At 34.1% G+C, this 14,934-nt stretch overlaps 1 protein-coding gene and 1 non-coding gene across 4 annotated transcripts in view; one reads left to right on the top strand and one right to left on the bottom strand.

Moving 5' to 3' along the window:
- Window positions 1–14,934, top strand: part of LOC147832903 (uncharacterized) — a 54,115-nt gene that overhangs the window by 37,337 nt on the left and 1,844 nt on the right. For 2 of the 3 annotated variants that reach the window (XR_015515180.1, XR_015515181.1), the window contains 3 exons: window positions 3,412–3,472; window positions 3,559–3,595; window positions 4,901–4,970. This is a non-coding gene — a transcript (uncharacterized LOC147832903). The remainder of the gene's footprint in view (window positions 1–3,411; window positions 3,473–3,558; window positions 3,596–4,900; window positions 4,971–14,934) is intronic. The other variant, XR_015515179.1, reaches the window with a different exon arrangement.
- capn12 (calpain 12) overlaps window positions 3,473–14,934 on the bottom strand; it is a 63,393-nt gene continuing 51,931 nt past the window's right edge. The window contains 2 exon segments of the mRNA NM_001083063.2: window positions 3,473–3,976; window positions 7,458–7,510. Coding sequence (NP_001076532.2) covers window positions 3,950–3,976; window positions 7,458–7,510 — 80 coding nt within the window. The 3' untranslated portion in view covers window positions 3,473–3,949.

The raw sequence follows: 14,934 nt of genomic DNA, 5'->3' as shown, positions 1-14,934 counted from the left end.
TCCCTGAACAATGTGTGTGTGTGATTGTATGTGTGTATGTGGAGGTGTAGGTTTACGCACAGAAAATAATTTATATAGAAATGCCCCGTGATGAAAGATTGTGACTTGTGCTTTTATATTTGGAAGCAAAAACACTGTAATTTAAAAAGACAGATGCATACGGAGATGCACGATGTTCTTAAGAGGGGGTAAAAGTACAAGAGGAAGTACGAGTCATGCTGGATGAAAGAAATAAAGCAATTAGGGCGCTTGTTAGAAGTACGATTATAATTGCGTGCCGCTGCTTTAAATTGCGTTAACAGTCGTGCTGGATTTGATGAGTTGGCTAAACGGAAATGAAAGATGACTACTTAGAATCTAGAAAAAAACATGAATTAAATAAAGTGTTCCTGTTAATTAGAGATGTTAATGACTGATTTAATGCTTATCAATATTTGCTGGAACTAAACATCAGTCAATAGAACAGTTGGTTAACTTCAAAATTAAAATACGGTTTCATTTTTCTATCGCCATGTCGTTAAAATTCGTGAGAAATATGTTCATTTTCTGAGAGATTTCTGTCTCTCTGTTATCGATTATCCATCCAAAACATTAATTAATAATACTACTAATACTAATAATATTAATAAAAATGAATCAATAACTTAAATGTTTTAATTTGCAATTTACTATCTTTGGGCATGTTTTTTCCCTTCTCTCTTATCAGTTGAGCCAAATGCCGCAAAAAATCTGATTTCAAAAATGTCAAAAAAGTGAGGTTAACACTTTATATGACGAGCATATTTAATAAACTCTTTAGACATTTTTGAGCAAGATGCTAATGGTCTAATCCAATTCAATGGTTTGTGCTAAGCTAAGCTAAAAAAGTTCCTGTCAGGCCCAGAGATCGACTGAACAGATTCAAAAATGGTAAAACTCATCAGTTTAACTGTTTGTGAAATGAGAATATTTAGTTGTGTTCTAAGATAATCATGCAACTTTTAAACTCTAGAAAATGGTGACAGCATTTTCATTTTGAGGTGAAATTAGTTTCAGTGTAACAAAATAGGTTACAAAGTAACTATTTACTGTAATTAAATTACTTATTCTAAAAAAAGAACAGTTTTTATGAACAGTTGACAATGAAGGGATCGTTCACTCAAAAATTAATTCTGTCATCATTTACTTTTGACTTGTCACAAACCTTTTTGGCTTTTCTTCTGTTTTTGAGGAAAGCTGGAAACCTGTGATTTTCTTACTATGGAGGTCAATGGTTACTGGTGTTCAGCTTTCTTCAAAATATGTTCTCGTGTTTTACATTATAAAGAAAATTATAAAGCTTTGGAAAAACTTGAGGGCAATTAAAAAGTTGGTAAATTAGAATGTTTGTGTGAAATGTCCCTTTAATAAATTCAACAGTTGTGTATAAGTCAATTCAGACAAGCAGAATACTTGTATTTGTTTCTTGTGCAAATATATTTTGCAGAATAATTCTATTTGTATATAAAACGTTACATTTATCAGGATGACTGCAGAAAATATATGATTCATTACTTGACCTTTCATGTTTTACCTTTCACCATAACACCTTTCATGTTTTTGATACATATGTTTACATTTTCTTAAATGCATTTTTAAAATAAAGCTAAAGGCCCTAATTCAAAAATTAAGAGTTTTATTTCTGTTGTCTATTTATTGAGAGGAATTTTAAGCAGTAGTGAGTCAAGAAATGTAAATACTTGAGTAATTCAATTACTTTTCAAACAAAGCGATTTAAAGAGTTTTAATTATGTAATTAGAAATTAATTACTTTTTTTTTTTTAATTTTTGAAGTTGCTTAACCAACACTGGTTGTAGCACAGTTTAAAAATGTCCAGGCATACTATAACCAAACGCAAAATATTAACTAGTTTTGATATCAAACCTTTATGGAGAAACATTTACTTAACTATAAAAAAAAAGTAAATTTCTGGCTAAAGTAAATTCTCCATCTCAGTTTTTAGTGTTCATTTAAAATTAAATAAATCTGAAACTCCAATCTCCAGTTTTAGAAGTTTAGATTGTTCTTTAAGAATTAGCTAATGAGCAGATAACACTAACCTGCTTTAAATTCTGATTTACAACCTTGTTTTGAACTGTATGGAGTTGTGTTTTGATCAGGACCCCCATAAGCATGAGAGCCTGGTTATAAATGCTCATTAAAAATGTTTTTTATTAAGTAAATATTTTAATTTGTCTTTTATATATTTTGTTTAATTAGATCGTCTTATAATGATGTTACAGTTTGTGTCTCTGATGTTACAATGTGCCCTACCTAAAAGAGTTTCATTCCTTGATGTAAATAATAAAAATGTATATACTCTAAATATGAAAAACAAGTGTGAATTTAATGTGGAATAGTGTGCTTTGCTCTCCCCTTTTGTTTGTTTTTTTTTTCTGTGAAAAAAAAGATATTTAGCAGAATGTCCAAACTGCTTCTTTTATTACAGTGTATAGTAATTACAACAGTTCTTTTTAGATACATTTTTTATGGTGACGCATTGCTGCCACATTTTTTTTTACGAAATTATGTCATAAAATCTTTACTCATTAAAACGAGTTGTTATTTTGATAAAACAACATATTTTCTCATAATCAAAAACATGTTGTTAAAATGGGTGGCGCAGTAGGTAGTGTTGTAACCTCACAGCAAGAAGGTTGCTGGTTCGAGCCTCGGCTGGGTCAGTTTCTGTGTGGAGTTTGCATGTTCTCCCTGTGTACGCGTGGGTTTCCTCCGAATGCTCCGGTTTCCCCCACAGTCCAAAGACATGTGGTACAGGTGAACCGGGTAGGCTAAATTGTCTGTAGTGTATGAGTGTGAATGAGTGTGTATGGTTGTTTCCCAGAGAAGGGTTGCGGCTGGAAGGCATCCGCTGCGTAAACACGTGCTGGATAAGTTGCCGGTTATTCTGCTTTGGTGACCCCGGATTAATAAAGGGACTAAGCCGATAAGAAAAATGAATGAATGAATGTTGTTAAAATGACAGAAACAATGCTATTTCCAATAGATCAGTTTGATTCTTTTATCTGTATTATCAGATGTTTATGTATAGTATTAAGATGCTGATGTATAGTGTCCACATGCTAATAATGATCCTGCAGGCGTGACTCAATGTTAATAAAATTATAGTGTGTTCCAAGCTAAGGAGCAAGTAAAAATGATCATATCTAAGCATAGAGCTGAATGCTTTTACCATTCCAGTAGTCCAACAATATGGGATGAGTGTGATAATGAGAGAATTATATAATTTAAATGTAATATCTCTTTATTAAAAGAGAAGATGCCGTTTCAATGAAATAGCATCTCATTATTATGATAAAATTAAGAAAAAAAAAGTGTTTGGCAGCAACATGTCACCATAATATCTGGTGTTTTTGCCTTTATTCTTATAGGATAGTGCAGACCGGAGAGAAAAGTTGGATGGGATCTACAAAGCTGTGTGAGCAGTGAGTTGTATGTCTCCAATTTTTATTAATTTTGTTATATTGTAAAAGAGCAGCCTGAACATTCCTCTAAACATCTCCTTTTGTGTTCTACAGTAGAAAGAAAGTGTAATGAGTTTGGAACGACATAATGGTGAGTTAAAGATGATGGAATGTTCATTTCACATGCTAAATATTCCTTTAAAATATCTCAGTTCTTTTACCTGTAATGTATACGTGATAAACACCCACACATTGTGTTAGGGTGGGGTTGAGTGGAACAAAATGCCGAAATGGTTTGTATCCAGGCAGTAATGACCTACATGGCTATACTAGACCCCAACTGATGGAGCAGTGAGTGGGTGGATGCAACTGCAGGGCAAAGGTCCGCAGATCACAAATGAGACAGAAGAGGGGGGACATGTAAAAGACGCAGGCCCAGGTGGGTGACGTCAGAGCAGGCTTGGCCTAGCAGGTCTGTCCCGCTGAGGTGTCGGGTCTGGACGACTCACACAGCCAACAGCTTGAGCAGCCACTGCACAAACACCAAAGAAACCATTCAGGAAACGTGATCTGCACATTATTCAGGAGTGCATGAGCACGTATGAACATATATATACAATAATAGTTAATGTATTCTAACATGTATGTACATTTTCCAGTTTTACAATGAAGGAAAATATATAAATATATGTTGTAATTCCAATGGTTTGAAATAAATAATATTTGCAAATGACACTTTTTGCAATATTTTAAATTATGCAGCATATAAGTGCATGATGTATATTTTTATATACAGTTAAATTCAGAATTATTAGCTCCCCTTTGATTATTTTTAAATTTTTTAAATGTTACCCAAATTATGTTTAACAGAGCAAGGACATTTTCACAGTATGTCTGATAATATTTTTTCTTCTGGAGAAAGTCTTATTTGTTTTATTTCGGCTAGAACAAAAGCAGTTTTACATTTTTTAAAAAACATTTTATAGTCAGAATTATTACCCCCTTTAAGATTTATTTTTTCGATAGTCTACAGAATAAACTATTGTTATACAAAAACTTAACCTAATTACCCTAGTTAAGCCTTTAAATGTTGCTTTAAGCTGTATAGAAATGTCTAGAAAAATATCTAGTCAAATATTATTTACTGTCGTCATGGCAAAGATAAAATAAATCAGTTATTAGAAATTAGTTATTAAAATTATTGTGTTTAGAAATGTGTTAAAAAAAAAATCTTCTCTCTGTTAAATAGAAATTAAGGAAAACATAAACAGGGGGACTAATAATTTTGACTTCAACTCCAAACATAAGCTTGTATGTTATATATGTAATTTGCATATTTTGCCATATATCACTTTTGTCATTTATTCAGCCTCACGTTGATCCAAACCTGTATAAGTTTGTTTTCTATTTAAAGAATCTAACATTTTGAATATATATTGTCCACTGTATTCCACAGAAGGAAGGCATGCAGGTTTGGATTGAAAAGTATGAATAGACGATGGCAAAATTGACGTTTTTGGCTCACAGTAAGTTCTTTGTGTACGTATATAAACTATCTTTGGGTATACTAAAAATAGTATACATCAAAAGTGTTTTTGTTTTATTTAAAACATTGTTAACTGATCATGTTAGTTCATATTCTGGTCCATTAAATAACATTAATAGACTGATTCAACTATTAAGTATTTAAGAATATGCTTTACTGCCATGCGCCCCAGTTGCCCAATGCCATGTTTTCCTGCTGGTTCGCTTGTGCCACACTTTCATTTGTTTCGATGGTTATCCCCAGTTAGTTGTCCTTTCTTTCCACCCCCTTTGTTTCCTTGTTAGCCCTCTTGTATTTAAGCCCTGTGTTTCAATCTTTTGTTGTTGGCCATTGAATGTGTTAACAAAGATTAATAAATGCTTTAAAAGTATTTTCAAAGTTAGTTCATGTGGGTGTTGCATTTAACAAATGGGAGTTTATTAAATAACAATAAATAAAAAATACAAATAATTTATTATATATAATGAAACAAGATATAACAACCCCAAATCAGGAAAAGGTTAAGCTAAGAGGGTTAAGCTATTGTTTTTTTGGTAAAATATATAAAGCATCATCTGCATAGCAGTTATAATTTCTCATTATAGTTTCTAAGGGCAGCATAAATAATGAGAATGGCTGGGGTGCAAGAATGGATCCTTGTGTAACACCGCAAGTCAGCTGTGCATGAGAAGAAGGAAAGGTTCGATAACAAATACAGACTGTGGAATGTATTTTTAACAGAAATATTTTGTGAACTGAATTTACAAATGTAAAATGTTAAAAACAGTAGATTACTGGCAAACAGCTGCCGGTATTTTTCCGTAAAATCAAGAAAGGAATAACATACAGCAAAACGTTTTTTGTATCACCATTGTGGAGGATAATAGCGTCTGTGTTCAAGTCCAAGATGAACTGAGAAAGTTTGATGTCATGCTGCATCGTCTTTTGTTCAAAGGTAACTATGTAGTTACTAATGCAGTGAAAATCTGTTTGTTAATTGCAACCACAAATGAACACATTGTTGCATCTAATGACTTTACATTTTTGTGCACTAAGCTATGATTTTGTAAACTGATCATTGGATCAGTTCATGAAATATGGTTATTTTTTCATAAATTTATAAAGTTCTATAAAACTTCCATATTTTTCACTGAAAAATTCTGGCAACTACAGCTGCTGGTATTTTTTCGTAAATGTCACTGACTCAGTCCCAGTCGTTCCCCTCTCTGGCCAGCAGAGGTCATCATCACCGGACTTCTAGACATTACGTCATCCACTTAAACTGATAAGCACACACACACCTGTTCCTCATCCCACTAACGACCCATACTCTCCTATAGAAGCCACACTCTCACTCCAAATCAGTGCGAAGTCTTGTTTTGCCCTGGCTAACACTACTTAGTGTTTCCTGATCCGTGCCTGCTTTCCTGTTGACAACTTTGGACTGTATTCTCGACTCTGTCTTGCCTACCCTGAACTCTAGCCTGCATCCTGACTTTGGTCCTCGCCGCCTGCCTTTGACCCATGCCTGAATACTCACCTTGTGTTTGCCAGCTGCCAGCCCTTCGACTAACTACAACTGTGTTTTATGTGAGTTCGCACACGCTTAGCCTCTGTGTGCTGTTTGTAATTAAACTGTTTAATAAATATACTGCAAATGGGTCCCTCTGTGTCAGACCCTCCGTTACAGAAAATTTAACAGATATTTTACACTATAAGAGTTTGCTAATTAACACTTTTAGTGTTTCCATATAAACTCTGAGGGAGTGTTAATTTTAACTCTAAGGTAGTTACATCTACTATCTAAAATTTGCAATGTAGGCTCACTGAAAAGCTTTTATTTGATAAGGATTTGAACTAATTCAGGACTGTGCCTGAGAAGTATAATGTGTTGCAAGAACTAAAATTAGGATGCATGCTTATAAATTAAAATCATGAGGAACACATTAAATAATGTTTGTTGTATTGTCTGCAATGAAAAGTAATTTTGGAAATCACTTCTTTCTTTGCATTTTCTATACTGTCCCAACAATTAATTTATTACTATAATTAACAGTTAAAATTTTCCATTTGCTCATAGTATATTAACCGTACATATCTGGAAGTCACATTTCTGTTGCACTTTATTTAAATTTTTTTTTTGTACTTACGGTTTACTAACCGTATATTTACCTAAATAATGAACCCAGAAAAATTAAATGAGTTAACTACTTAGGGGTAGGTTGGGTCCAGGAGTAGGTTCAGAGGGAGTATCAAGTAATTACCCAGCTTATGTAATAACTATTCTAGGAACATGCGTACATGCAAAACATGACTGTATAATTAAGTGCTACTCCTATTTCTATCAAATTCCTCTTAACATGGTAAGGCGTGCAGTGTGTGACTGATAGATGTATTGAGCAATAACCATTAAACATTATAGGGTTTTCAAAGATGCCCATGTTAAAAAAAAAAGATCTATATTTGAGAAATATTGAGAAGATCTTACAGCGTTGATGCCCTTGTCCTTCACCTCCTGGTTGGTTTCCGCTTCGTAAAGATCTGAGGAGAAACAATCGTCAAGCTGAATTCTTCCAATTAGCATGTTTACAGACACTCTCACTCATCCCTGCTACTGACGTCACACACATATAGATGCCAATAAACAGCATGATGAGATGCAGTGCTAAACAAATATATTTACCTTCACGCTGGATGCGGATCCTGATAACCATATGTACATGGGGGTAACATAAATAACTAATGACTAACAAAAATAATAAATACAAAACCATATAAAATCATTGGCCTCTTTAAAAGGTACACCTTTCTGACTGCGGCAAAAATGTTTTTGTATATACAGTTGAAGTCAAAATTTTTAGCCCCCCATTTTTTTTTTTCATTTTTAAATATTTCCGAAATGCTGTTTAATAGAGCAAGGAAATTTTCACAGTATGTCTGATAACATTTTTTCTTCTGGAGAAAATCTTATTTGTTTTATTTCGGTTAGAATAAAAGCAGTTTTTAATTTTTTAAACACCATTTTAAGGTCAAAATTATTAGCCCCTTTAAGCATTTTTTTTCTCGACTGTCTACAGAACAAACCATCATTATACAATAACTTGTCTAATGACCCTAACCTGCCTAGTTAATCTAATTAACCTAGTTAAGCCTTTAAATGTCACTTTAAGCTGTATAGAAGTGTCTTAAAAATATCTAGTCAAATATTATTTACCGTCATAAAGGAAAAGATAAAATAAATCAGTTATTAGAAATTAGTTAATAAAAGTATTATGATTCGAAATGTGTTAAAAGAATCTTCTCTTCGTTAAACAGAAATTAAGGGAAAAATAATAGGGTTGGGGGGGTGGGGGGCTAATAATTCAGGGGGTTAATAATTCTGACTTCAACTGTACGTAAATAATTCGTTCTCCAACCCTGTTTAGCATATCTACAGGTAATTCAGTTTGTTTAAGGATTTTTCTACAAATAAGTCCAGTTATTTGTCATTTAAAGTGAAAACACAATACATTTATCTATGCACCTATAATAAGCAGACAGAAAAGTAGGTTGATGCATTTACATGTGGAGTAAGGCTGCACAGTATTTCGTTTCAGCATCGATATTGCAATGTGTGTGCCGCAGTATACATAATGCAGGATCTGCAATGTTGAGTTAGCATAGTTGATCAGCACAAAAGTTGTGAATACATGAGATTTGTGGAGTCATTGCAAAGTATAACCATAAAAGGCTGAATGTTTATCTGCATGTAATTTAAAGGCATATCAAGAGAGTTTCAAGAGTTCACACTTAGCTAATGATTGATTACAAGCAAGTTTGGCATGCTGTCCTGGGAGAGAGCCCTGAGCTCAAAAGGTCCTTGAGCCCTGGGCTCCCTCCCTATTGCAGGGCGAGAGGGGAGCTTTGAGCTCAGGTAGATCTCGATAACTCCCCCTTTTTGATAATAACGGACTGATTATTTTATAAAGAAATAGCAAAAAACAGGAGAGGGAGCAAATAAAAACTAAAATTACACAATTTAAAAACACTTTTACTATTACAATACAGTTACAATAGTTGAGTTTTTGTCATTTATTAGTTTACACCACATTTATTCAAAACATTCATAAAAGGATCAGTTTGAGGGGTTTAATCCAAAACTTTTGAAGAGACAATCTTCAAAATCTTCTTTTGCTTTATTTGATGAACACCTATATCAGCTAACAATGTTTACGCCATTCTGATTTGGTCACAGATGCTTGCTTGACTTGTAAGAACCAATGAGGTTTGCTCTTGCGTGTCACACATGTAAAGTTGAGGTTGTTTATGTAATATTTTAAATCCATGTCATGATGAATTAACAGGGATAATTCCCCAAAATAGTTGTCAAATATTCACCCTGATGTTGATCCAGATCTCTATGATTTTAAGTAATTACTGAAAAACTAATTCAAATATTTGTAATGAAACATAAGAGGTCATTTTAAGTTGCCTAAACCTAGAAGACATTCCATATGAGTCCTTATAAAATTAAATAATTTTTACATATTTTTATTTGAAAACGTAACATTCTGTAGTTCATTTCAGTTATTAAGTCTATTTTGCAATTTTAGTCATTATACAATAGACATACTTCATGTTCTTCTTCATCTTCATCAGTCTAACAGTTTCTTGTTCATTGCATTTGACAATTTCACATCTTCTTGTTCACTTTAATGCTTCAATGATGTACATGGTTGCTGTTTTTATAAATGTCTGTTGCTCATTTTTATGCATGATTTGATGTGACAAGAATCAACGGGATGATAATTTTACAAAAAAAAGCAAAAAATAAAAAAAAAAACAGGAGAGGGAGCAAATAAAAACTAAAATGACACAATTTAAAAACACTTTTACCATTACAATACAGTTACAATAATTGAGTTTTTGTCATTTATTAGTTTACACCACATTTGTTCAAAACATTCATAAAAGGATCAGTTTTAAGGGGGTTAATCTAAAACTATGATGAGACATGATTGCTTTATATGATGAACACCTATATCAGCTATTAATGTTTACGCCATTCTGATTTGGTCACAGATGCTTACTTGACTTGTAAGAACCAATGAGGTTCGCTCTTGCGTGTCACACATGTAAAGTTGAGGTTGTTTATGTAATATTTTAAATATATGGCATGATAAATTACAGGGATGTTTTCCAACCATTATTGTCATTTATTCACCCTGATGTTGATCCAGAGCTCTATGACTTTAAGTAATCACTGAAACACTAATTAAAATATTTGTAATGAAACATAAGAGGTAATTTTCAGTTGCCAAAATGTAGAAGATATTTCTCCTTATAACATTATAGATGTTAGAGACATCATAAAATGAGTCTCATCCAAATCTTGTGGAGAGATTAGATGGGCTTATATGGTGAACAGATTTAATTTAGGCTTTTATTTGTATCTAAACACTGATCATCTCACTTGCGTCTCATTTGCCAACACAGAAGCGTACGTGTGCGTCATGCACTAAAACAAATCTCTTGTTTTTTTTGTGCATCATGTTCATGCTTGAGTTTACCAGATGTGCAAGATGTAAATAAAAGCCTGCATTACAGCCTGCATTACATTTGTTTATCAAACTTAAATTGTGGTGACCTAATTCATAAAATATACGTACCGATACACATACTGAAGATTTGATCTGTGTGTGTGTATGCTAAAATCTACACCCACATTCAGATTTGTATTGAAAGAGATTGATTTAGGTGGCGTTTAATGGCAAAGATCTGAAAGCATTCGGCTGCACACAATTCATTTACAATTCAAAGATTATACATCTTTTTCTCAGAATCACACAAGTACATTTGGGATCAAATAAAGGAGGATTTCAATGCAATATTTTATAAATAGGGTCCCTAAACATTAAAATGTTGTGACAGAATCCTGAATATTGAAAATCCCTTAATGTGAGCTAATAAGGTTAATAAAGTCTTAAAGCATTAATGAGGAAATGAATAATCTGTCCTCAGTCACACTTATGTTGTTCAGATAATAATGATATATTTGTTTCTCATTAATGTGCACACCGCATATATATAATAGGTGGGCATAGATACATTTTTTTTTTTTAAATCTAGATTAAAATGGTTCATTTGAAGGTATTCAGATATTCAGGTATTCCGAAGGCATTCAGAGTTTGTGTGGTACCCAAAAACTAAGGGCTCTATTTTGACAGTCCATGCGCAGGGCGCAAAACGCAGGGTGCAAACGCTTTGAGGGCATGTCAGAATGCATTTTTGCTAACTTAAGGACGGGAAAATCTGCTTTGCGCCATGACGCATGGTCTAAAAGGGTTCAGTTTATTTTTTTAATGAGTTATAGGTGTGTTTTGAGAATAAACCAATCAGAGTCTCATCTCCCATTCCCTTTAAGAGTCAGCTGCGTCGCGCCATAAGCGCATTGCTATTACCATGACGTAAAGTAAGTTCACTTTCGCTTTTGCGGGATAGGGAAACCTTACCGCACAGACATCAATTAGCCTATAAACAATTAATTTTGTTTGTTAAGCGCAAAGATTTGTTTCAAAACTATTTCTAAATTCAGTTCTAATTTCCAGCAAACGAATAAATGATTAATAATAACAAAGTGTGGTCAAAATACTGAGTTATTTCCAAATACACCTGCTGTGCCCCATATGGTCTAAAACCTGACAGGTGGACAAATCTAAGCTTGTTTTTAATAAACCAAATATAAATATGGATATAATAAATAATACTGCTAATAATAATAACAGTATACAAAAGCAAATTGAATGAACTGAAAAAGCCTCCCGAGATGAAGAAAGAATGAAGGCAGTAGTTTTTAAATTCATGTAGGCAAGAAATGAATATGTTTTGTAATATTTTAATAATTTATATTTATATCCTATATATATCCTTATTATATCCTATATATATCCTTAATATATTATATATTTTTCATATGTAAAGATATTTGCGTATTGCATCTTGTGTGTAGTGTGGGCACACTTTGCGCCAGACAATAGACCGACCTTGTTCAGGTCTAAAGAACAGACTATTTACAGTTTCTCAAAATAGCAAGGCGCCAAAACACGCCTGCTTTTTTAGACCAGAACGCCTATGGGCGCACATTTGAGTGCAAATGCATTTGCTATTTAAACAGCGTGGCGCAACACCTCAAAATGACCCTTGCGCCGAGGTGAAAGTATCAAAAGACTATTGCGCTGCGCCTTGCGCCACATTGCGCCGAGTGTATGATAGGGCCCTAAATCTTTGAGAAAGGGTTTCTCAAGCCAGGTGGCGCATTAGACCAGGGGCTCATCTCCTGTTTCCAAATGCATCACAAACTGCTTGAGAAACTGTTCTACTATAATAATGAAAATAAATTATGTTCAATAAGATGTACTTGTGTTTATTAACTGTTTATTCAGTTAAACTTGAATTTTGAACTGTAGGCCTACGTAAGATCAAAACAGCGTTTTTTTAATTTTATTTATTTATTTTTTATTTATTTATTTTTTTTATATATATTTTTTTTTGATTACCTTAATCTGACAACACAACTGATTTAAACAGAAAGGGAATTAAGATGTGTGAAGTCTGCATATACTGTATAAGTGGCATTATTGAAGTAAACCGCGATCAAACTATTATCGTCATGTAGACTTTTTTCGGCATATTTTCTGACAAGATCCACACATGGCTGTCAGTAAAGGACTGCAACGGAGCGCACACACACAGAAGCACACAAACATACACGCATACACATTGCGAAATGCTCTTGTTCTTTTCATTTCTTTTTCCAATTCTTTCCATTCAGCGCATGTTATTAAATTACATAACACTCTCACCAGTCCCTACTCCTTATTTGCGTCTAATACTCTAGTTTGTCATGGGGGCATGAATGAAATGTTCATGAGTTAAAGTGAAACTGCCGAACTGCAGTTAAAGTCAGGCATCCTGCTGATTTCATTCAGAAGGGAACTTTTTTTTGTCAGACGGCTCACCGGTTAGGTATACATTCGCGCTAAAACATCAAGGTGAAAATCATCATAGCTTGCATAGAATAGACCCAGCTCCCAACCCAACTTTGAGAATAGATTAACGCCAATATTTTTTTATTGCGCGATAAAAATCTTGCGCTAACGCAGCACAATATAACAGCCTACCACTTATATATATATATATATATATATATATATATATACACACACACACACACACATACACACACACACACAGTGGGTACGAAAAGTATTCAGACCCCCTTAAATCATTGCAGCCATTTGCTTAAAATCATTTAAGTTATTTTTTTTCTCACCAATGTACACACAGCACCCCATATTGACAGAAAAACACAGAATAGGGTATATCCCAAGCTAGTGTTGTTCCCATGATAAACTTCCGGTGTCCTGTTATTGTGCATTTATTTTTTTCCATTTTATACGGTTCCTTTTACAGCATCGATGTTGTAATGTAATTGAAATACAATCAGTTAAATGGACTTATACAATTCAACTCACTTAAATAGCCTAAAACGAGACAAAAAGCTGTTAACTCGCACGTGCTCGTCAGAATCGGCAGGCTAACACAGAAGCTCCACTGAATATACTGGGGTAAAATAATTGCTCATATTATAATATAAAGACATGGCGGGGAAAACAGTAATTTAATGCGGTGCTTTTCGTACAATCTGAGACCCACTTTATATCGGATATCACTCAGCCAGGGAAGATCGCTGATTTTTAAAGAAAACAGACCTTAAAGGGTCACGAAACACCAAAACACAATTTTTGAGCTGTTGACAGTCGTATGTGTCCCACACTGCTAAAAACACTATTAGGACACCTATATTTCGCTGAAAAGTGTAAATTGGTTGTTTTTGAGTTATTTCAAGCAAATTCGTACTTCCGGTTTGAAACAAATTTTTGAAGCTGCGTCACGGCCATGACATAATAGCGTTGTATTCCAGCGTGCAGACTGGACGTCTGTGCCAGAGTGTGTATTACATCTTACAGTGTGTTGCATTAATTAATGAGTAAGGCTTGGTTCAAACCAATCAGCACGCTCTATTGTGCAACTTCATTAATATTCATTATTGTCACAGTGGAGCTCAGCCACAGTAATCTTTGGGTTCTTCTTCAGCTCTCTCACCAAGGCTCCTCTTCCCTGATACCTCAGTTTGGCAGGACGGACAGCTCTAGAAAGGGTTGTGGTCATACCAAATGTCTTCAATTTAAAGATTATAGAGGCCACTTTACTCTTATGAACCTTAAGTGCAGCAGAACTGTTTTTGTAACTGTGGCAAGATCTGTGCCTTGCCACAGTTCTGTCTCTGAGCTCTTCAGGCTTTGACCTCATGATTCTCATTTGTCCTGACATGCATTTTGAGCTGTAAGGACAGGTGTGTGGCTTTTCTAATCAAGTCCAATCAGTATAATCAAACACAGCTGAACTCAAATGAAGATGTAGAACCTTCTCAAAGATGTTTAATGTATGGCAGCATCCGAAACTGCATACTTCCATACTATAAATCAGTGATAAAATCAGTATTCGAGCTGACTAGTATGACAGAATTCATAGAATTCGAAAATCAGAATGCGAGAAGTACCCGAATGACTGACTACTTCTGGTGGGATTCTAAAGTGCACATCCCATGCACGCTGCGCTATCCCATAATGCCCCGCAAGAGAATTCATGAATGGTAGTAAAGCGACACAACTGACACAGGTAGGTCACGTGACCATGACAAAATGGGGGATATAGTACGCCTTAATTTCATTCATACTTTTCACATTCATACTGTATAGAAAGTTCTTTTCTAACAGCCGAGTATTACGTTTAAATTAAAATGCAGTACCTACTGAGTAGTAGGCGGTTTCGGACACAGCCTATGAGTGTCACAGTAAAGGGTCTGAATACTTAGGACCATGTGATATTTCAGTTTTTTCTTTTTAAATAAATCTGCTAAAAGG

This window comes from Danio rerio, chromosome 18 (genome assembly GCF_052040795.2).
Source record: "Danio rerio strain M-AB ecotype USA chromosome 18, GRCz13ab, whole genome shotgun sequence".
NCBI classification, from domain to species: Eukaryota; Metazoa; Chordata; class Actinopteri; order Cypriniformes; family Danionidae; genus Danio; species Danio rerio.
This window is presented reverse-complemented; position numbering and strand designations above follow the sequence as displayed.